Source organism: Chelonia mydas, chromosome 3, assembly GCF_015237465.2.
Source record: "Chelonia mydas isolate rCheMyd1 chromosome 3, rCheMyd1.pri.v2, whole genome shotgun sequence".
Classification (NCBI taxonomy): domain Eukaryota; kingdom Metazoa; phylum Chordata; order Testudines; family Cheloniidae; genus Chelonia; species Chelonia mydas.
In genome coordinates, this window is record NC_057851.1 from 181322757 (window position 1) to 181347780 (window position 25024).

Below are 25024 nucleotides of genomic sequence, written 5' to 3' on the forward strand. Positions count from 1 at the left end.
TCTGGTGGAAAATGGGACAGGGTGAACCAGAGTACGATAGGAATTTGATCTACCTGGATAACTGAGTTTTCTAGGTCTTTCATCTTCTTCTGGGTCTTTCAAATAAACAGTTTTTGCACCAATTCAAAAATCTTATATGCTATTTATGTAGAATTTAACAGCTATTCTGCCATCTCAGATTTGAAATTCCTCTTCAAAATTTTTGTTTTTAAACAGAAAGAAGGAACATTCTTTTCCCCAACCTCCTTCTAAGAAATAGCTGCACTGTTCTGCAAAAATGTTCAAATAATGAAATTCAGTCAGAAATTTTCACCACTCAAGTACAAGATACAAGGATAAATTACTGAAGGTACGAATATGTAGAAGGGAATGCTATCAAAACAGGCCAATTATTTAGCCTAGAAACGCTGAATGTTTTCTTTTTACCCAAAGACACCACTGTAGTCTCCCATACCTTCTCTTCATCTCCACACATTACACAGTAAGTGGCTAAAGAAGCAACCTAACATTCTTTAACACCTGTTACAGGCTTAGTCTTCTGACTAAGTGATCATGAAAAATGGTTACTAACCGAAGCCTGCATCATCTCTGGCTTGTTGGGTGATGGCGTAGTGGGATGCAAACGTATGGACTGAGGACCAGGTCCGCTGCTCTGCAGATATCCTTGATTGGAACCTGCACCACAAACGCCGCCGATGACACCTGCACTCTCATACAGTAAGCCTTCAAACAAGGAGCTGGGACTTTTGCCAGGTCATAACAAGTGAGGATACACAATGTGATCCATGATGAGATTCCCTGGTTTGACACTGGACTGCTTTCATCCCGTCCACAATGGCTATAAACAGTTTAGTGGTCTTTCTAAAGGGCTTGGTTCTCTCTATCTAGAAAGCAAGTGTACATCTCACATCCAGCGATTGGAGCCTCTGTTCCTCCCTGCTTGCATGCGGCTTAGGATAGAAAACTGTGAGGAAGATGTCCTGATTACTATGAAATTGTGAGACCACCTTCGGAAGAAATGACGGGCGTGGCTGCAGCTGCATCTTGTCCTTGAAAAAGACTTTGTATGGCGACTCAGAGGTAAGGGTCTGGATCTCTGAAACCCACCTAGCCAAGGTGATGGCAATAAGGAAGGCCATCTTCCAGGACAGATAGACCAAAGAGCATGTTGCCAGTGGCTCAAATGGGGGCCTCCATCAACCTCGTCAGAACCAAGTTAAGATCCCAAGGAGGTGTGGTTGACGTACTGCAAATAGAGTCATTCCAACCCCTTCAGAAAGCGGCCAGAGATTAAGTTTCAGAATACTGACCGGCCGCCCACCCAGGGGTGAAATGCAGAGATCGGAGCTAGATGGACTCTTATGGAAGACACAATTAGGTCTTCCTCCTTTAAATGAAGCAGTAATCCAAAATAAAGTTCAGTGAGGACTCAGTAGGTGAAACACCTTTACGCATCAACCAGATCGACAATCTCTTCCATTTTGCCAGGTAAGTGGCTCTAGTCAACAGTTTTCTGCTCCCCAACAGCACCTCACGAACCTATGCTGAACAGGACCGTTCTGCTGGGTTCAGCCATGGAGCTTCCATACCGCCAGGTGAAGCAATTTGAGGTTCAGGTAGAACAGGTGACCAGGATCCCGAGAGATCAAGTCTGGGAACAGTGGCAGGCTGAATGGTGTGTTTACCGAGAGGTCCAGCAGAGTGGTGAACCAGTGCTGGCATGACTTTGAACAGGGCCCTGTGAATGACAGGAGTGGAAGGGAACGCATAGAAGAGCCATCCAATCCAGGGAAGGAGAAAAGAATCCGTGAGTGAATCTGAACTGTGTCCAAGGAAGGAGCAAAACTGAGGGCACTTTCTGTTGTGCCTTGTTGTGAATAGATCCAGCTGGGGAAATCCCCACTTCTGGAAAACAGTGTTCAAGATGTCTGGGCGAATGGACCACTTGTGGTGGATGGAAAAGAATCTGCTGAGATAGTCCACTAACTCATTCTGTGACCCCAGTAGGTATGAGGCTTCAAGGTGAATGGAATGGACCATACAAAAGTCCCATAAGCTCAGAGCCTCCTTACATAATGGAGAGAAGCAAGCTCCCTTTTGCTTGTTTATGTAAAACCTTACTGTTGTGTTGTCTGTGAGGACCACTACACAGTTGCTCTCCAGGTGGGGTCAGAACGCTTGGGAGGCTACACACACTGCCCTTAACTCTCTCACATTGATGTGTAACTCTGGCTCCTCCGATGACCAGAGACACTGGGTCCTGAGGGTCCCCAAGTGGGCTCCCCCATCTCATCTTCAAAGTGTCCGTGACTAGAGACTTTGCAGGTTCAGGTCTTGAGAAGGGAATGCCTGCACACAGCATCTCCAGATCCAGCCACCACCAAACGAGGGTGGAAATCACCGATGGTGGAAGACAGACCACCTTGTCCAGATGGTGTTGGTCTAGTATGTATATATCAACACCAGTCAAGACTGAAGGGGATTTAAACGTGCATGTTGCACCACATAGGTACAGGATGCCAAGTGTCCCAGAAGCTTCAAGCAGTTCCTCGTTGTTGTGATAAGGTGACTCCATAGACTTCGTATGAATGCCTCTACAGCTATAAATCGGCTCTCTAGGAGAAACACTCTGGCCCACTTCAAGTCAAGGATTGCCCCTATGAAATCTATTCTCTGTACTGGAGAAAGTGTTGATTTTTGCATGTTTATCAATAGTCTCAGATCCTGGAAAGCTGACTGTATCAATCTGACGTGTGCCTCCACCTGGTCTCTGGATCGACCTTCGATCAGCCAGTTGTCCAGGTAGAGGTATACTTGCACCCCTCTCCTCCTCAGGAAGGCTGCCATGCACTTCATGAACACCCAAGGAGCTGCCAACAGACCAAAGGGTAGCACTATGAACTGATAATGCTTGTGGTCTACCATAAATCTTATGTATCTTCTGAGACCTTGAGAGATAGCAATGTGCAAATATGCATCCTTTAAGTCAAGGGTGGCATACCAGTCCCCTGGATCCAGAGCGGGGATAATCAAAGCCAGAGAGACGATGTGGAACTTCAGCTTCTTCATGAATCTGTTGAAGTTTCGCAGATCCAAGATCAGTCTGAGGTCACCGTTGGCTTTTAGGATCATAAAGTAACAGGAGTAGAACCACCGTCCCCTTAGCTCCATTGGAACCTCTTTCACTGCTCCCACCCTTAGAAGCAACTGCACCTTCTAGGCTAAAAGTTTCATGAGAAGGGTCCCTGAAAAGGGATAGGAAGGGAGGGTGGGAAGGAGGGGAACAACTGAATTGCAGGATATATTCCACTTCCACCATGCGCAATACCCAACAGCCCATGGTAATGCGGGTCCATGTCCAGTAGAAGTGGGACAACCAGTCCACAAACGTAGGGGAAATAGGATCCAGAGGCTGTCCTGGTATACCATCCTCATGTGTACCTTCAAAAGGTCTGTTTGGACCCTGCCAAGTGTCTCGAGGGGGCAGATATCTGGGCAAGTGAGGGTTGAGATGGAGGCCCTCTCTTGTAGCCCCTGTTCCTCCTCTGGCTATACCCTGTCCCATGTCCGGTGCTAGGCGTCTCTGGTCGGAGCAATGTCTGCTCCTGGGCAAGGCATAGGATTCTGCCTCCGAAACCAAGCCGGAGGACTCACTCCTGGGCAATCACGGTGGTGCAGTGCTGACCAGCACAGGAGAGCAGTGCCACGAAGGAGAGCAGTGATGTGCCATCATTGCAGGCTTGCATTCAAAGGCACCTGCCTTGGTGCCCGGCGTCCCATGGTGCCGGACCTGCTGCAGACAGTTCACGACCAGCCAGGGATGGTGGCATCGTGAATGAAAGAAGGTTCCTCCCAGCCTCAAAGGTCTCTGGCATTGATGGAAAAGATAGGGACAACATGCCACAGTGGCCATCCCTAGGTGGGGAATCCATTGGCACTGGATTCAATGGCACTTTTCCCAGGGCCAAAAGTCAATGGAGCCACACGCCCTGTCAGAGCCTCAGAGTGGCCCAGCATGGGTCGCACGCTTTCTGAGTCCCTATTGATCGCAGGTCTCAGGGTCAGGGAGCGCCCCCAGTCTATCTTCCTGTGCTTTTTCTTTGGCACCGGTGATGACGAGTAATGCCAAGAGGCTGGTGCCAGTTTCCTGTGCACCTAGGGATGAATGATGGAGCCAGGAAGCCCAGGCCGCTGGCACTCAATCCTTCCACGGTGCCGGTGAGGAGGAATGGCATTATACCTCTTTTCAAGGATGCTGGGGCACTTCTGACCAACATCGAAGTGCTCGGTGCCAATTCCGCCTGAGGCTCCAAGGTGGGACAAAGAGCCTCCTCCATCAGGAGGAACTTAAGTCTGTTGTCCCTGTCCTTTTTAGTCCTGAGTTTGAAACCCCTACAGATCTTGCACCATTCTTGAACGTGGGCCTCTCCCAGGAACTTAAGACAGTTATCATGCAGGTCATGCATACCACACACTGTTTGAAACCCTGGGACTGAAGCATATCCTGGTGCCCAATGCAGGCTACCCCACAAGGTGAGGAACACTGCTAACTATATTATACTTACTTAACTACACTAATGTAATTGAATGATAACTATTTACAATTTATTTACAGATAAAGTCCACTGAGAGCAACACTTGCGAGATGCAAGAGATGAGTATGTTCCAGCAACTGTCACGGGTGGTAAAAAGGAACTGAGGGAGCAGCGGGGCAGCAGGACCCTATATACCACACCATGAGGGCATGACTCCAGGGGGCACCAGAGCCGACCCGACAGATACCACTGAGGGACAAACTTTCCAGCAACAGTGCATGTGGCACATGCACACCTACATTGGAATGAACATGAGCAAGCACTCAAAGAATGAAGGTTTCCGAAATGGCACTGGATGCTAACCTGTAACAGAAGGATTTTGCAAATGGTGTACAACTTTATATCAAAAGATACTTTTAGATTACTATTATACAGTGTGAGTTTTAAACTGGTCTTAAAAAAAAAAGTCTTCAGAACAACGTTCACTGATTTAATCATTGTTCAAACCACCTGAAGATAAAGGACAAGCACGCAAGACCTTTTGGAAAGAAACCAGTTCACTAACTTCATTATAAAAGACAAAAAAAAAAAAAAAAAAGAGGAATCCATCCTTTTTGCTCATATTTTCTTAAAGTATTTTCCCACAAATAAATTCACCTTTGCATTTAACTTCAGTGTGATTAGATGCTGTCGACCACAAGAGTCTTCTCCTTTTAGCTTGATGGTATTAAGGCCAGTATCTACATATACGACTCTGAAAGGAAAAGAAAACTCTGGTAGTATAAGAGGGAATTATAACTCGTAATCTTTGCTATATTCCTAATTAGTCTGTTACAAGTATTAATCAGTGGAAGTCCTGCATGCCAGCCATTGTAGATTTACTGCTGTTAATACATCAGTCTACTACTTAATGCAGTCATATATCTCTGGGTTATTTACAATGCGTGTCAAGGCTCATGCTGTGGTCAGTGAGCACTATGTTTCAGTTTTCCATCACTGGAACCTTTGACACACACAGCATGTTCCTGTCAGCCTCTACTTATGTACACATTAAACTTTCTGTCAAATTCCTTACTCCATTTCTGCAGTTTCTTACATTACAAGACTTTTATGTTCTCTATTTGCTTTTCTCCTCAATGAACTTCTTTTATGATCAATACTGTTATTTTAGAAAATATAGTTGGTATTGGTTTATATACTCAAATCAATTTTCTAAAGAAAATACAGTATTAGAACAGGTATAAAGTAATTTACAATAATTTTCTTTCATGTTATGACAGTTTTATACAGTATACATGTACCCAAGCAAGTGTTAAGTGCACACTGAAGGTTGCTAACTTTTTAAACGTGTAACCAATACAGGAGTTTTGTTTAAGATGCCACAGATTTAAGTTTCCTACTACAATGGAGACCAATACATTTTAAAATATACAATTCTTTGGAAATAAGGTCCCTTGAGTAGTTTAAACTATTGCCAAAGATGTTCTAACTTAGCTGAATATTTACCAGTGAACTGGGCATGTGGATATTTTGACACTTTTACAATACCATTCTCTTGTAAAGATAAAAAGCAGTCTAAGCGTATTGCACAACTTATCACCTATACTGATGACAAGGCCCATTCGAGTTCAAAACTAGCTTCTGCCTGCTGACCTGCCTAACAGGTTTTTTAAATAAAAACCATTACATGCTAGTCCAGTCACTGGAGTCAGCACACTGGGCAAATGGCTCTCTTTCAGGAGAAGCTGGGCAGAGGAAGTCTTATTAAAGCAGAAAAAAATAGGTCTGAACTGAAGGATATGCATGCTCTTGGATTAGAAGCAGAAGAAAATAGTGAAAAGAAGAAAATAAGGAAAACATTTGTACTTCACCGCACACAGCATCAAATATGCAGGCATTGGAAAAAACTTAATAGAAAAGTGATAGAAGTTGGGGATATGAAAAAGGATGCATTAATCATGAAATAATGTCATCTAATTTTCATGTACGATATCAAATGATTCAAAGTTCTTTTGGGTAATTTGACACTAATATCATTTTCCATAGAAAATTTAAGAGTTGAATTCAGGACTTACATGACAAGGTGTAATTAAGCTTAAGTCAATTGATCTGCATTCATTTAAACCCGGTATAAATTTGGCTCTAGTCTACATCTCCATTTTCAATCAGAAAATCATTAATCCCATCTTTTTCAAAAACCTTGCACCAGATCCCCATAGCAAGTTTTTATAAAGTGAGGATTAAGAGATTCTAAATCCATCCTTCACTTATAGTTGCTGAGAAAAACAAAACATGATTTCATATAGTTAAACAAGGAAATGGATAGTAGAGAAAAATGTAGTGTCATGCCCAATATGTAGTGTAACTGGTGCCTGCCACAAAGCATCACCAGATCAGATAGCAAAAAAGTAGAGAAAAAAAATTAAAGAGACGCTGTCAAGGTTGTTAGGATTTAAGATTAACCTACCTTGACAGTTGCCCTGTATATTTCAGAACAAGATCCAAAATTGGTTTACTGTTCATTGGAAACTGATGGACATATTCTATTTCAAACACACTTGTAACAAAGGAAACAAGTCTTTAGTTCTGTGAAAAAGTTTTATTTAAAAATACTGGAATCCTTACGGTAAGTCCAAAAAATGGTTAATATCAAATTAGGGCAATTGTAAAGACCTAACAACCCTTAGTGTGCCTTTAAAAATTAAAAAAAAATACATATAAAACTGTTATAAATAAATAGCATCATGCCAGCAGCATGATCACATTCAAGACCTTAGCTTGGAAAGACCCTCCAGTCAATTTCATGGACGCTGGAAACTAGGCACACCGCAAAAACTACCAAGTTTTGAAATGTCTTCAGAAAGGGTGCTATGATAGAGAAACCATGTATATTTGTGCAATAATATACCTATATACACCTACCATATAAAAAAATCCAAGCAAAAGTAACACCTATCTCCCACTTTTCCACACATACTTTTTTGTTTTCGAATTTATTGACAATATATCTTTGCAAAAAGTTGTTTTTAAAAAAATTTCAATTGCCATCTTAACAGTTTGAAATGTTGGAAAAGATCCTCAGGAAAATACACACGCAAATCCTCTATGATGTACTATTGAATTTAAAATCAATCTGAAAATCCTTACCCCTTAGAGCCTGGGATGGGGGAAATAATGAACTTTGACCTCTAGAACTCTCCACTGGTGGATGACAGACTGAAAGAGTACACAGATAGCCTCTCTTTATCTCTAATCAAGGTGTAAGACTTTAATATTAAATAATCCATAACAGAGATGCAGAGCTTGGAGGCAAGTTGTTATACATTACCTAGTGAAAACTAGGGCTAGCAAGCAATTTAAAAAAAATGAATCACGATTAATTGCATTGTTAAATAATACAAGAATACCATTTATTTAAATATTTTTAGATGTTTTCTACATTTTCAAATATATTTATTTCAATTACAACACAGAACGTAGTGTACAGTGCTCACATTATATTTATTTTACTACAAATATTTGTGCTATAAACACAAAAGAATTAGTATTTTTTCAATTCATCTAATACAAGTACTGTAATATAATTTCTTTATCATGAAAGTTGAACTTACAAATGTAGAATTATGTACAAAAAAACTGCATTCAAAAATAAAACAATGTAAAACTTTAGAGCCTACAAGTCCATTCAGTCCTACTTCTTGTTCAGTCAGTCACTTGGACAAACAAGTGTTTACATTTGCAGGAGATAATGTTCTTGTTTACAACGTCACATGAAAGTGAAAACAGGTGTTCACATGGCACTGTTGTAGCCGGTGCCGCAAGATATTTACATGCCAGATGCGTTAAAGATTCATATGTCCCTTCATGCTTCCCATTCCAAAGAGCACACATCCATGCTAATGAGGGGATCTTGATAACGATCCAAAGCAGTGAAGACCGATGAATGTTTACTTTCATCATAGGAGTCAGATGCCACCAGCAGAAGATTGATTTTTCTTTTTTTATTGGTTTGGGTTTCTGTAGTTTCCGCATTGGAGTGTTGCTCTTTTAAGACTTCTGAAAGCATGCTCCACACCTCATCCCTCTGAGATTTTGGAAGGGACTTCAGATTCTTAAAACTTTGGTCGAGTGCTGTAGCTATCTTTAGAAATCTCACATTGGTACCTTCTTTTCATTTTGTCAAATCTGCAGAGAAAGTGTTCTTAAAACAAGCAGCATGTTCTGGGTCATCATTTGAGACTGCTGTCACATGAAATATGTGACAGAATGCCGGTAAAACAGAGCAGGAGACATACTATTCTCCCCCAAGGAGTTCAATCACAAATTTAATTAACCCATTATTTTTTTAATAAGCGTCATCAGCATGGAAGCGTGTTCTCTGGAATGGTGGCCTAAACATGGAGGGGCATACAAATGTTTAGCGTATATGGCATGTAAATACCTTGCAATGCCGGCTACAAAAGTGCTATGTGAACATCTGTTCTCCCTTTCAGGTAACATTGTAAATAAGAAGCCAGCGGCATTATCTCCCATAAATGTACACTAACTTTTTTGTCTTAGTGATTGGCTGAACACGAAGTAGGACTGAGTGGACTCGTAGGCTCTAAAGTTTTACATTGTTTTGTTATTGAGTGCAGTTACGTAACAAAAAAAAAATCTACATTTGTAAGCTGCACTTTCACGAGAAAGAGACTGCATTATGGTATTGTATTAGATGAATTGAAAAATACTATTTCTTTTATCATTTTTACAGTGCAAGTATTTGTAATAAAAGTATTATAAAGTGAGCACTGTACACTTTGTATTCTGTGTTGTAACTGAAATCAATATATTTGAAAATGTAGAAGAACATCCAAAAATATTTAATAAATGTCAATTGGTATTCTATTGCTTAAAAGTACGATTAAAACTGCAATTAATCACGATTAATTTTTTTGAGTTAATTGCGTGAGTTAACTGCAATTAATCAACAGCCCTAGTGAAAACCGATTTCCATGTCTGAGTTTAGTATTTCACCATCAGTGGCTTTTCAGATTCCAGCAGAATCTTTTGCACTTCAGAGCATGCCAAATCAGAAATAGTCAATCTCCCAGGATCCAGGCTGTAAAGTGGAACAGTCAGCAGGTGCAATGGCATTAGTAGGAGATACTGAGGTGCACAAAATTCATATAGAAATACAGTCTAGACCGGTGATTCTCAACCTGATAACCATTGTGGGCTGCATATGCAGCTCTCTGTGTTACTTGGGCCACATCCACACAATATATATACTACCTATATGGCCCTGAGGATGTCAGTGGCCACTGCTGTGCACTGATTGGACCAGAAGAGGGCTGTGGGTTGAAAACCCTGGTCTAGATGCTGGAGGAATTACTATGACCCATGCGCTCTTCTCGCATATTTTTGCTCACCAGTGGGATCAGTGGAAAAGTGTAAAGGATTACTGAGGAGATGGGGGGCTGTGGTGCCTTTAACTTAACTATTTGTATTCAGCCCTGCTCTGGAGGAGAAATGAGAACACAGCACACTTGTGCGCTGACATAACTATGCTGGTATAGTCTCCGTAGTGTAGATGTATCACTGGCCATGTTGTCTCTGAAGTCTGTGCCCACAGTGTTCGCTGTTAGTGCACTACCTGTGCTTGCCAAACACAGACATAAGATGCACTTGATGAGCTAGGCATCAGTTCCACACAGCCATGCCCTCGCAAAGCTGTTGGGACTGAACACCTTGTTTGTTGATGTAACACATGACTATCTTCTTGTCTGTGTCTTGAACAATACTGTCTTATCAGTAGTAGAAAAAAAACTGATACCCCACCTTGTAGCTCTCAGTTCCAGAACATGGAGTTTGATCTCAGGTACATTCCATCAACTACGAACTGTTAGCTCCTAGGGATGTGCAAATTAGATGCACTTGTGATGATCACAGTAGATGGGAACAGAAGACTAAATGTATTGTCTGAGAGTTCACAGCACTGGAAAGTCCTACGGTTGTTTTGTTGTTACATATATAAAAAATACTCTGTCTTCTTTGCCTGCATTTTAGCCAGTGGGCTCACTTAGATACGCAGGGGAAACTTCATCCTGTGAATTACAAGCAGGAACCATGTTCTTTTTGGCTAGTAAAAGGCTTGTACAAAAGAACTGGGTCTTTTATCAATAGACATTGCCCATCTTTCCTTAAGGGAGGGCAGATTATGGCTTCTCATAAGAAAGTATTAGTTTGGCATCTGCTGAAGAAATCACCACTTGACAGTTTTACTTGTCAATATCTCATCTGTCTTTTCTGGTTAAGGCTATTGAAAAAGTGGGGGAAAAGCAACTCTGAATATCTGGTAGCCTCAGACCTCTTGCACTCTTTTCAGTATGGGTTCCAACCAGGGTATGGAACAGACTGCTCTGGTGACATTGGTAGATGACCTCTTGGTAGTGAATAAAGATTTCATCACCATGCTATTATTAAATGCCAGATGGCAACACTTCATGCCAACAATATCAAAGCTAACTCCTTTGTGGACCCCAGCAGAAGAGGCTAGAGCTGTTTTTTGGATGGCTCTGTTCTTTTCTATTGGATAGCTGCTCTCTCGCTCTCTCTCTGAGGGAGCTCTCATGTGGGGTTCTGCAGGTTTCCATCTTGTCACTCTCCCATCCAAAGTATATTTAGGGAAATTGGGAGGATTAGTCAGGAGATGGGGGGGTTGTGGTGCCTTCAGTATGCTGATGACTCCCACCTTTGTCTCTCTATCACTTCATCCACCCATAGGTCAATTGCCTTAGCCAGTGTTTGGAAGACACTGGGGCATGGAGAAGAGTTAACTGGCTGGTTGAAACACAGTCTGGAGAAATCTGAGAGGATGTTGATAGATTCATAGATTTCAAGGAGAAAAGGGACCATTGTGTTAATCTAGTCTGAACTTCTGAATGACACAGGCCATAAAACTCCCCCATAACAATTCCTAGAGCATATCTTTTAGAAAAACATCCAATCCTGATTTAAAAATTGTCCACGATGGAGAATCCACCATGACCCTTGGTAAATTGTTCCAATGGTTAATTAATCTCATTGTTAAAAATGTAAGCCTTATTTTATGTCTGAATTTGTATAGTTTCAACTTCCAGCCACTGGGTTGTGGTATCTCTTTCTCTGCTAGATTGAATAGCCCATTATTAATTATTTGTTCCCCATGTTGGTACTTTTAGATTTGGTTGCAATCAGCCCTTAACCTTCACTTTGTTAAACTAAAGAGATTGAGTTTCTTGATTCTATCGCTATAAGGCATGTTTCCTAATCCTTTAGTAATTCTCATGGCTCTTCTCTGAACCCTCTCCAATTTAGCAACACCCTTCTTGAATTCTGGCACCAGAAGTGGGCACAGTATTCCAGCAGCAGTCATACCAGTGCCAACTGGAGAGATAAAATAACGCCTTGTAGTGGGATGGACACCCGCTCGGGCCCAGAGGGGTTTAGAACAGCCCTGAGGGAGGGCTGTTGTAGAAGGGAGGCAGCGGGGCTGATTGCGGAAGCAGCCTCAGCTGGGGGCCACACTCCAATCAGGGCCCAGCTGGCTCTATAAAGACTGTGAGCTAGAGGCCCAGAGAGCCTCCGTCTGCAGGGAGAAGGGCCTGGCTGCAAGGTGCCGAGCAGGACACCTAGTTTGGAGCAGGGTTGGGGAAAGGCCAAGGGAGCCTGGGAGTTCCAGCCTAGGAAAGCCCCAGGCTGAGGGCCTGCTAAGGCCTGTTAGGTACGGGGGTTGCAGGGGCAGCCACGGGTAGGCAGAGGCAGCACGTCCAAACCCAACCTTGCTGGTGATGAGTGGCTCATACTGCAGTCTGCCGCAGGGCGCGGGGGCTAGCTGGTGACTGGTAGGAGCCTACGACTGAGGTGAGGTCGGGATAGTGGGTGGGGGTTCCCCTGGGAGGGGGAGACCCAGAACTGTGGGGTACTGCCAGGGGGCAGCACCCAGTGAAAGGGGAACCGGGGTCCTGGAAGGGACACGGGAGCCAGCAGCAAGGCGAGACACCAGCCTGAAGAGGGCACTCCAGAGGCTGGTGAGCTAATTCCTGGAGATGACCAGCAGGAGGCACCGCTGGTGAGTCTGCGCCCAGTTACACCCCTCTACTCCTACTCAATATACCTCTGTTTATGCATTCAAGGACTAAGTTAGCCCTTTTGGCCACATATTGCACCGGGAGCTCATGTTCAGCTGATTATCCACCATAATCCCTACATCTTTTTCAGAGTCACTGCTTCCCAGGATAGAATCCCCCACTGTGCAAGTATGGCCTCTTTGTCCCTCCCCCTTGCCCCACACACACACTCAGGTGGTGGTGAAAACAAATGGAAGAGATGGTAGAGATGATATCACTTCATCTATTTCAGGGGCTTGAGTAGCATCACAGGGCAAGGTGCAGAATTTAAGAATCTGGTTGCTGCTACCAGAAGAGCACATAGCAGCTAGGGCCAGAAGGTTGTGCCAGTTTTTCCTCAAAACCAAACCTTGCCTTGTTAACTCCAAACTAAACTACTGCAATGTGCCCTACATAGGGCTACATCTTATTTCTGTCCAGAAGTTGAAGCTGATATAAAATTTGACCGATTGTTATTGGGTACATCTTCTCAGAAATATTTGACATCAGTGGTTTAAGATTTCCACAGGTCATCTAATTAGGTACATAACAGAAAGGGAAAATTCTGTTTTAAGGGAATATTCATTCTAGGACCCTCCATGTCAGACAGTTTCCATGGTGAGCATTACCCATCTCAGTGGCAACTGGGGCAGATCAGATGTTTGCTCTGAGCCTGGATTTAGGACCGCCCCTCAGGAAGAACTCTCCAGAACAATAGCTTCCAAAGCTGAAAAAAACACCATATAAAAAGGGTATTCAACTCAAATTCAACAGATCCTTGACATAAAATTCAGAGATTTCCTGAAAGAACACCCTCTTCCCTTTCAAACTACTTAACAAGTGAACAGCAAGGGGAAAAAAAATACCTTGGACATAATGCAGGGAGGGAAGGTCAGAGCGTCTGACATGGAGTGTCCTAGAATGAAAATCCACACTAAGGTAGAATTTTCCCTCTCAGTGTTCTCCAAGTCAGACAGTCTTCAAAATGGGATGTTAAAAAAAAAAAAAAATTCATCCCTAGGAGAAGAGAACGGATTCAACTTACCCTTGTAGAATTGAAAAGGAACTTAGGTATTGCTGTGAACTCCATTCGATAACATCCTTCTACTAAACACTGCATCAGTAAGAGTGAAGATATTGAATCTACAGTGGAACCTCAGAGTGCCAAACACCTTGGGAATGAAGGTTGTTCGTAACTCTGAACAAAATGTTTTGGTGGTTCTTTCAAAAATTTACAACTGAACACTGACTTAATACAGCTTCAAAACTTTACTATATAGAAGAAAATGCAGCTTTTAACCAACTTAATTTAAATGAAACAAGCACAGAAACAGTTTCCTTACTTGGTCAATTTTTTTTTTTTTTAGTAGTTTATGCTTAACACAGTACTGTACCACATTTGGTTTGGTCTCTGCTGCTGCCGGATTGCATACTTTTGGTTCTAAATGAGGTGTGATTTACTGGTCAGTGTTTAACTCAGGTGTTCGCAACTCTGACGTTCTATTGTATAGTGTTTGAGAAGTGTAGATGAAAGGCCCTGTAGCAGCCTTAGAGACCTCCTCATAAGAAGCATGTTATTTCTTCACCCACAAAAATCACTGCTCTTTTCATATAGTGCATATTAGTAAGAGGAGTTCTACCTGAGGTTTCGAATGAATCATAGAATACCAGGGTTGGAAGGGACCTCAGGAGGTCATCTAGTCCAACCCCCTGCTCAAAGCAGGACCAATCCCCCATTTTTGCGCCAGATCCCTAAATGCATTGATCTCACAACCCTGGGTTTAGCAGGCCAATGCTCAAACCACTAAGCTATCCCTCCCACATGTCTCTCCTATATATCCCTTTGTAGGTTCTGTAATAACCTCACATGCATTTTACTTCCTTGGTATATTTGAATTCATACAGATAGACAATAACACCACTTCCTATCATATGAGGAGTATGGTGAAAAGACTAAGATCTACCAGATGTGAAGCTGAGAGATGGTATTAGGACTCATAGCACACAGATCAAAATCATGACAGGAATCTGCATATTGCCAGAGGACTGATAAGACTGGTGGTCCTCAGGAATCTTATATGATGGTGATTTTCTCCTGGGTTTTTTAAAGTGCAATACACCTGCAGTTGCTGACTCATCTTTCCCAGAAACATTGGCCTTGAGCCTCATTGTAAAGACACTAGAATATCCTTTGCTTCAGCTGACTTTGCCCTAATGTGTGTCCCTTGTAATACCAATCTCTAAACTTAAAGCAATACATAGACATAATTTGTGAATTTCCTCCAACATGGCAAGAAGATGTCACCTTCTTTGAATAAATAACTGTAGTTCCTTCCTCTCAGCATCCCAGATAAGCCAGGCAGCATTGGATATTGATTAGAATAGGCCCCTGATTACACTACGTGGGGAGGCGTTGTATGTGAGCAGAAGTTGGAGAGGTGTTCCAGATGCATTTAAATTAGGTTTGAGAACAAAAGAGCTAAAGCTCAATGAGAAAATAATTATAATCACTGTGGCCTGTTCCTTCACAATCTTTATCGTCCATGGCTGAGGGGTGAAAGAAATAAAGGAAGCTATTTAGCCCACTTCTGAGATAAGGATGCCACAACCTTTGCACGCAAGTGTCTCTCCCTTACGTAGCACTACTTTTGGTTTTCCAAGTGGACTTGAATGCAGATAGGTTCATCAATAAGCTTCCACTCTGACTTATGATGCACTGAAAGACTAAATTGGCTAGACTGCATTCCCTTAGTTCTTAATGTGTCTTCCTGAAACAGCCAAAACTGATTTTTCTTCTTAGTGTAGAACCCTAAGGAATAGAGTGAGCACCAGAACATTAACAAGGTTACTTCTCTAAGCAATTCTGAATGTTTTCTGCCTTTTAGCAATTATATATACACACCATTTTTCTGCAAAAGCATTTGCTTGAAATAACTAACAAATTTGATGGGCCATAACATGAGACAGGTTATGCTCCATATCTCTTCCTTGGATGACATTGCCTTCAAGTCTTATAGGAGTTCAAATATATGGGGTCAAGTATCTCTAGACCGGATATCAGGTAGCTGTTTAAATTATATTAAGAATGAGTTTACTGAGAGATGCTAGTTCTGTATCTGGACTAAGATCTTTAAATACTGGATTGTTGCCATTCCTGGCTGGAAGTAAAGCAAAATTTTTGCTAGGTATCTACCAAAGACCATTATCCCAGGAGCTGAGTCAGATTATATCTTAGGAGAGGTATGTAATGTTTGGCAAATCAAAGGCTATCTTTTCGTCTCTCCTCCAAAATAAAAGTTGTCTTGGACAATAACTTGGACTTTTGTGAAAGCTGTAATTGGTCTTTCCAGTTGTTCACTCAGAGCCATGCTTCTAAACATTTTTAGATATACCTTCCAGGCCTGCATAACACATTGAGAAGGTAACCGGACACAGATACACGTCTCCTTTCCACTTGAAGGGAGGGATGTGGAGCCCTGCAACCTGACCCAAACCTGATGGGACCTAATTACAAATGTTGAGTGGGAAAACAACCAGACACTTTCAGGCTTGAGTTAGCTCAGCTCTCCTCCTGCCTATGACACTGGTACAGTGGTATGCTTTGCTCCTGCTGACAGCTGACAGCTTGCTGGGCTGTGCACGCTGCTGAGTGAGTATGCCAATGAGTTGCAGTGCTTCTGAGTCCACAGAAAGATGCAGTGGATAGTAACAGCAGGGCACAGCCACAGGCACATGGAGCTGCCACCGCACTGATCCCATGGGCAGGAGCTGACAGCACTGACTCAAGTTCGGTGGGAAGGGTAGGGATCGAGTTGGAAAACAACTCAATCTTCTTGTGTTTGGGTCTGGTTTTGGCCTAAAAATTAGGCCCAAGCAGACTGCTAGACGGATGAATGAAACTTGTGAATATCCATGTGTAAGTTACAAGTCCAAGAGGACAATACTTTGTATAGAATATGCTTCTCAGTGTAGCAGAAACTAAAATCTCTGCATGACTCTCCCCAATCATATCATCCATAGATTTTTCAGGAGATTTATTTTCATATTCTGAAATTTTGGGAAGATAATGCTGAAATGATGGATTTCAGTCTTTCCACCTGGAATATTGATTTCCTTATAAACTTGAGAGCCCTGAGATCTAAAGTGGTCTAAATGCTATTTGATTCATAGACTTTAAGGCCCGAAGGGACCATCATGATAATCTAGTCTGATCGCCTGCACACTGCAGGCCACAGACCCTCGCCCACCCACTCCTGCAATAGACCCATAACCTCTGGCTGAACTACTGAAGTCCTCAAATTATGATTTAAGGACTTCAAGTTACAAAGAATCCATCAGTTACTCTAGTTTAAACCTGAAACTGACCCATCCCCATGCTGCAGAGGAAGGTGAAAAAACCCCAGGGTTTATGCCAATCGGACCTGGGAGGAAATTTCTTCCCAACTCCAAGTATGGCAGTCATTTGGACCCTGAGCACATCAGCAAGACCCACACACGCACCTGGGAAAAAATCATCATAGTAACTCAGAGCCCTCCCCCATCTAGATTCCCATCTCCAGCCGTTGAATATATTTGCTACTAGCACCGATGGGCCGCATGCCATTGTAGACAGTCTCATCAGACACTCCCCTCCATAAATTTACCAAGCTCAGTCTTGAAGCCAGTTAGGTTTTTAACCCCCCACTGCTCCCCTTAGAAGGCTATTCCGGGACTTTACTCTTCTGAAGGTTAGAATCCTTTGTCTAATTTCAAGCCTAAACTTGTTGTTTGCCAGTTTATAGCCGTCTGTTCTTGTGTCATTTCATCTTTGTTCCTAGATATGCAGTAAGCAGGAACGTCTCATGCGTTAGAGCCCACTCCCTCACCTGGAGAGCTTTCTTCACACAGAAAGCATACCCAGCTGTCTCCCTGTCCAGTATAGTTACATGAAAAATGTTATAAAAAATGGTGGCTTGATTGCCAGCTGAATGAAGACCTTATAGAATACTACTTGACCAACCTCATCTCCAGAGAACTGATGTGCAATAGTTGTTCATGGAGAGACCAAATTCCCTGGTGTTGATTCCCATCTATGAGTTTCCCACTATTCCTGCCGATGAGCTGCCATGTTGTCACAGCAATATGAACATCTGCCACACACACACTGCTCAGAAAGAGCTGGAATGGACCCAGACAGTTTGCAGCCCCGAGCAGGCTCCCTAAATCCACACACTTCCTCTTTTACAGAGTGGAGCCACAATGCCTCCCTGCATAGGAGCCCCTTATGACTGCAAAGGAGGAGTCAGATTCACCCCTCAGACAATGTAATGTACTTTTATGTGCTAGGTTTCAGAGTAGCAGCCATGTTAGTCTGTATTCGCAAAAAGAAAAGGAGTACTTGTGGCACCTTATGCTCAAATAAATTTGTTAGTCTAAGCTTCCGATGAAGTGAGCTGTAGCTCACGAAAGCTTATGCTCAAATAAATTGGTTAGTCTCTAAGGTGCCACAAGTACTCCTTTTCTTTTTATGTGCTAGTTTGTTAGAACAACTGTGTGTCATCTCGGCTTTTATGAAAGGATAAACTCATTTGCTGGTGCAACCGTAGCTTTACCTTCTACATGTAACTCAGATATGGTGACATCACTTATCTTTCACTATTTAATGAAAAGTGTCACAATCAAATGATATACAACTCAGGGAAAAAGCAGGAGAGAAAAGGAGAAAGAAGTTGTATTAAAAATATTGTCTATGCTGACAGTTTATAGCACACATAAAAATTGATTTCTTTATAGTAATATGTAGCATCTTACCCTTCAGGTCATTTTTTTTTTAATAGTGTGATAGGTCTTTTGGTTCATATAATAGTTTCAGAAAAGCAAAAGCAGTAGACTGATGATCTCGCTACCAAACTGTTCGACCTGTTCAGACTAAATTAACTGACCAAAGATACTTTGCAGCATAGATATTCTAAAGATAATCTCTATTAAGTAATGAAAAATTAACATACTTATTCCAACCCAACGTTTCTATATCTCTGACAAGGTATGAGTAGTATTCTGGAGGTGGGGGTGCATGCAGCTCTTGTGCATTCTTTAAAGCAGCTTCCTGTTTAAAAAACAGACACACACCATTATAAATGGCACACAATTTCAGTATTTTTGCATCTATTCGGTCATACAATTTTAAAATTCATTCAAAAATATTAAGTTTAAAGTAAAATTAACGGTACATTTAATTTGCTTTTGTTTTAGCCTCCAGATGAAGCAGACGAAGAAGCAGTTTGGTAAAGTGCTTCAGATAATGATCAACATTTTTTTAGACAGATGTTGACACTGTAGTCTTCACATGTAAATATCAAGTGTGCTTTTTAAAAATTTGAAGTCAAGTATCTTGATTGAAAGAACACTTCACTTCAAAAGTAAAAGGTTCTGTTAAGTGCACAGCTGCCTCCTGGGCTCCACAGCCACAAAGGCAAGTCTTTACTTCTTTGTAAAATCCTCTGTCTTCTTTAGAACTTAGTACATAAGGGTTTATATACCAATCCAAACCTATTCCATTTCCTGATTTTAATACCATGTGGTCTTTGGGGATGAAGTTGAGGAAGAGCTGGTCAAGGGCTTGTCCCCAGTGTCCTAGTAAGCAATCTCCCCTGACAACCAAGTCTAGAGCCATAGAAAAATCAGACCATATGTTCCATATTGTGTTCATACACAGCGATACTCATTTCCTAGAAGCATATTTAAAATGTTAAATTATTTTTAAAGAAAAATAAAATTGGAGGTATATTTCCAATCTAGAACCACTGATCAGAGGTGTTCATTGACACTCTCAGGAAGACTGGTAGTCTCATTCACAAAGTATGAAAGTAGTCAGGGGCTGAAATGAGAATCCAGGAAAGAGGGGTAAGGGGAGAAGAGGTGAGAATTAGTGCAGACGTGAAAACATAACTTAGACCTTTATCATGAATAGGAATTGGCTATAGGACAGTCAGAAAAAGCCCAGTTCAAAGGAAGACCAAGGCAATCAAGTTTCAGAACAGATTTGTACAAAAAGCAACACCCTTCAGGAAAGTTATGAATGAACCAGATGAAGTTTCTATAATAGAACTGCATTGATCTTATTGCATTAAATCCTGTCCATCTTCTCAATTGTTTGTTGCTGTGCCTATATATTGTACCCAAACTCTCTTCAGTTCAGAGTGAAACAAAAAAGTTTTATTAAAGGGACCAGGTAATCCAAAGCCATATCACTAGTTAACTCTAACAGACCTCAGGTAGAAAGACACAAAGGAAACACTCAAATGAAGACTACTAAATGGTGGATTGGGGAAAATGAAAGAATGAATGCCCCTACCCCAATCAAATGGAAAACCACTCCTACTGCAAGTGTGCAATGAGTCCCAGGTTTTGTTTTTTTGGTGGAGGTATACTATGACAATTTGAAATAAATGTCTTAGTCATATGGTGGGGATTTTCAAGCCATTAATTTGACATTCAATAATGTGATTGTGGATGAAAAGCTGTGATCACAGACTTCAGTCAACAATGCCATATTTTCTCAGGAAAACTGCCCATTACAGTTAGGAGATTGTCTTATAACTCTTTCGCTCTGGCTCTAGGTCGATTAACGAATGCCTTCTTCAAAATACTGTCAAAGACTTCCCAAAAAACCTCACAAGTAGTGTTTATTAGCATACCTCAATGTACTCCAGAGCAACCTAAAGTGTGCAGCAAGATTCCTGGATTTGGCAGCTGTTTGCATGTATTTCTATTTTAGATGTCTCTTTGTAATAAGAGCTAGAAACTTCAAAATTAAAACAAATACTGCAGCACAATTCTGCAAAAAGGGATGAAAATCATGTAACAAGGTCCTCCTTATTAGTTTCCAGACAGAACTCTAACTAGTAGATTATATTTAAAGTAAATATAGATTCTGTATAAAATTCATTATTAGCTAGAATAAGTGAAATTTTGGCATCGCGAAGAAAAATTCTGGGATACTCAAGGACACATTTTCCATTAAAAATAGTAATTTACTGATAAAGTAACAGAAATACACCATTGACATCAAAGAGATTTTTCCCAAAGAAGTTTAATATAAAACCAGTGAAAGGCTTAAAGAGCAGGGCTCCACATAATAAATTCTGGTTAGTATTTCCACATATTTTGTTGCAATATTCTCAATTTAAATTTTTATTACTTTAGATGAAGGAAGAGTCTGCTGAGTCAATCTACAGAATATTCATGAAACAGATTCATTAGCATTTTTCTCTGTTTCACAGAGGAGGAGCAGCCCTTTTTTTGTGTAGGAAGTAGTTTGTAACCTCCCGGGGAGTAAAACACTACATATAGAGTGGAAAGAAATGGGCTACAGTTGCCCTCTTGTCCACACAGGCAAAGACTGAGAGAGTACAACTGAGTAATACAGCAATGTGCAAAAACAGTGCTCAAATGTCAACTGCTCTTCAGAATTTCTTTGTAAACAATTTTTCCCAGTTACCACAACACTTGTTTTCTCACACAACACACTCACAGTCCTCCCTCATCAATGCTTTTGTTAATAACTCTGCTAGGTCTTGGATAAGCCATAAATACCACTGAACAAATTGCTTTGAAAATGAGTTACTTTACTTTGATGAAAATGGAGCAGATTCGTATAGCCAGTCCTCAGATGCACAAAGACCCCAAAATATTTTAGAATACTTGAATCAAGATATCAAATCTTTACAAGATATCATTTGACCTCACTTTTTTGAGCATTGGTCTCTCCATCTTAATTTCATGTTAAGTGAATTAATCCAGCACGAATGAAAGAACACCTAAGCATAGGCTGAAAAATATTCTATTCCGCCCACTTTATATATATAAATACTTCCCATGTCATCAGTGTATGTTAAAAGAAACTTATTAAATTTGTAACTATATTTATATCACGTAGGAGTTATATCACAACAGCATTAAACAATCCATGACATCAGATTTTATTGTCCCTTTGTTATCTGTTGTCTGCAGTAGTTTGATTTGGGAAAATCAAAACTGTGTATGACACACAACTGTGATCCTTTCTAAATAAGCTAGAGGCCTGTTAGATTTCCATTTTGAATAATAAATGTTTTGCTTGCAGACCTAGTACAGTATCTATTTCTTGGAGTTAATTTATCTGATCTTCTAATTCCAGTATATAAATGCCTGTTGAGGGGCAGATACTTTTATTTAGAATTGTGAATTGACTTTTGTATATTGCTCCAATTTTGGTAATATGGTGGCAGAATCTTCAGCATTTATTATCAACTATATCTGCTTTATGTACACACTATCCAGTAAAATCTGTTTACTATTGTTTCAGAAAAGTCAGATGAACCAATTGTTTGACATTCTGCTATATTTCTTCCCAGTCCTCTTCTGACAAAGACGTATAACTACTGTCCACTTACCTTCCAGTGTAGACAAAGAGTTGAGCCATTTGTCTACTGACTACATGGTGTTCTTTATTACCAAACTTAACAAGTTTGCATAGTATTTGTTTTCATTTGAGACATACAGACAACCCAATGTACACTCTGGAATTTAATTTTGCATTTATCAAACAATTCTGATTATATGTACGCTAAGGCCCTGTGTGCACTACAATTGTTACCTATGTTTAAGTAGTATGCTTAAATACAAGAGTGTCCTGCCTTTTACATTTATTTTGTCCAAATAGGTTTATAACCATGATAAGGAATTGTGTTCTAACCATGGTAAAGAACAAAACTTTGTCTACACTAGACTTATTTCCTTAATTTCCCATCCTTGCTACCACTAGTGCAGCATCACCAGTGGAAGTACTGGTGTAAACAAGGTGCCAGCAGTCACCAACATCTTTAAACTTCTATGTCATTTGATCAGCCACAACACTGTTGTTAAACTGCTTGCACCCCATCTACAGTAATATTTCCACTACTGCTAATTACGCCGACGTACAGCCACCCCGGTAATTAAACCACTTTTGCATGTCCATACTATGCTCCTTGTGTTGGCTGAACGCATCCACAATAGCAGGTCTTGCATTGACACAGAGAGCAGTGCACTGTGGGTAGCTATCCCACTGTGCAGCTGGCTGCAAGGTGCTTTGGGAAGGGTTTGCAATGCCTCACAGAGGCAGGTACAGGGTCACATGATGAAGGTTTCTCAATACCATCGTTCCATGGGCATCCTACTACATTGCCAGCCACTTTTCAACTGCTCTGGTAACCTGCAACCTAGCCATCTCTGCCAGAAAGCATGGATCCTGCATTGCTCTTCAGTATTGTGCTATGCGTTATGAACACAAGGTTATAAGAGGATCCCAACCAGGGGTGGGGGGACGCTATTTGGTTGGGGATGCCTTGAAGGAGCATATTAATACTGAGCCACAAAAACGTGTGTTGCTGCAGTATGCTGAGCCTGGCATTGTTTGTTTGCACCGTGCTATAACCTTGCAATGATCGCTGTGTATGCCTGAAAAGTAACACATTTTAAATCACTTTTTAAAGTAGCACTCGGTAATATGACCAAATTGACATTGCTGAACACTAACACAAAAAGCCCACAGGGGAAGACAGGAGTGTGTGAGAGACAGGGAGTAAATGAGAGAGAGAGAGAGACAGAAACAGAGTGTGTGTAGGGCAGAGGTCCCCAAAGTGTGGGGCACAGAGGAGCATTGGGGGGGGGGGGGGGGGGGTCATGGCCTGGCCTGGGCCAGCCCCCCCAGGGGGTGGGGAAGGGAGCACCACCCAGTCCCTCTCCACTCCCAGCTCTGCACCAGCCCCACCCCCAGCCGTGGCCCTGGCTCCTGGGCCTGCCCCCAGCTTAGGCCCCAGGTGTAGTCCCGCTCTCAGCCACAGCTCCGCTCCTGGCCCCAGACCTGCCCCAGCTGCAGCCCCTGCACTCCTGTTCGTGAGTTCCCCTTCTCTCCCGCCTCCCTCCCCGGGAGCCGCAGCTCCACTCCCAGCACTGGCCAGGTGGGCAGAGACAAGAATAAAAGGGGGCATGACCCTGAAAAGTTTGGGGATCCCTGGTGTATGGGAAGTATGTGTGCTGGGGGACCGTGACTGGTTCAGCATGCTGTCTCTAAGTTCAGACAGCAGTCAGAAGCAACCAATCCTGAGGCAGAAGCTGGTGCACAGACAGCTGGCCTCGCCACCCCAGCTCAGCAGAGACTGGTATACCGGCGGGGGGAAGGGGACATCCCGACATCAGCCCCCACCTCCCTCCCCGACTCTGCACAGCACAGCAATCTCTCTCCTCCCCATCCCAGAGCAGCAGCCTGCCCTGCCCTGCCCGTCAATGCCATCCTAATGCTGGGGAGAGCAGGATTCTGCATTAATATTTTGATACCGTGATTCCCTCCAACTTCTCCCACCACAGCCTCCTCTCCCCACAGACCAAGGAGATCCACCCCCTCCCCTGTTGTCCAGGCAGGAGTGCATTTGCTGCCAGGAGCTCCAGGAGCTGGCATGCTCACATGGGCAGTAGTTATGTGAGCTCTCCAGGCTGAAACTTCCTGGGGCTTCGAAAGGGGAGGGGCACATGCCTGTGTTGCTTGATGTAGGGCAGCAGAGTTCAAAACAGTGAGCAGAGCAGTCATAGTGGGCATTGGGGGATCTCTCCCAGGGCCAATTATGGCAACCTAACGAATGCAGGGTCCACACGGACGCTTTGTTGATCTAACTTTGCTGCAAAAAGCTCTACACCTCTCATCAAGATGGTTTTATTTTGTCGACAAAGTAAGAGAGTTTTGCCAGCGGAGAAGTATTGTAGTGTGTACACCTCCACTGTTTTGTCAGCAAAATCTGCCTTTTGCAGACAAAACTGGGTAGCGTAGACAAGGCCTTAGTAGCAGCAACAATGGGAAGATTCTGGGAGGAGAAAAAATAGTGTAGTGTAGACAGCTGCCAACTCTCCTAAAAGGATGTATCTACACTGTAAAAAACCCCATAACAGTCAGCAGACTTGTTTAAAATTTAGTTAAGCATGGTTCAGTCCTACCTCAGACAGGACAGAACTATATTTTGAATTGTGTTCCCAAATCACGCTACACAGAACACATTACTCCAGTATGGTGGGGTTTTTTGTTTGTTTTTAAATGTAGAAAAACCCCTGTGAAGACAATATCAAGAGAATGATCCTTTTACATGATTATAAGATGGGTATCAAACCAAAACCAGAGGTAAAAAATCAATCAGGGAAGTACCTTTTTTACAGGGCCACTTGCTGGATTGCTGGGTTATTACTTCTGGAACACTCCAAGTAGTCTAATGAGTAAGAACTAATGCCGGATATTATAATTACTAAATAAACTAGCAGTCTGTAGTCCTAAAATTGCAGTATTCTAATCAGGTTCATTTTAAACTTTAAAAA

General features: G+C 42.1%; 1 protein-coding gene across 4 annotated transcripts in view; it reads right to left on the reverse strand.

Annotated features, from left to right (window-relative positions):
* FANCL (FA complementation group L) overlaps positions 1–25024 on the reverse strand; it is an 85497-nt gene that overhangs the window by 55657 nt on the left and 4816 nt on the right. For 3 of the 4 annotated variants that reach the window (XM_007053275.4, XM_027822241.3, XM_043543880.1), the window contains 2 exons: positions 18652–18749; positions 5193–5289 (listed from right to left, as the gene is read on the reverse strand). In XM_007053275.4, coding sequence (XP_007053337.2) covers positions 5193–5289; positions 18652–18749 — 195 coding nt within the window. The remainder of the gene's footprint in view (positions 1–5192; positions 5290–18651; positions 18750–25024) is intronic. The other variant, XM_037895970.2, reaches the window with a different exon arrangement.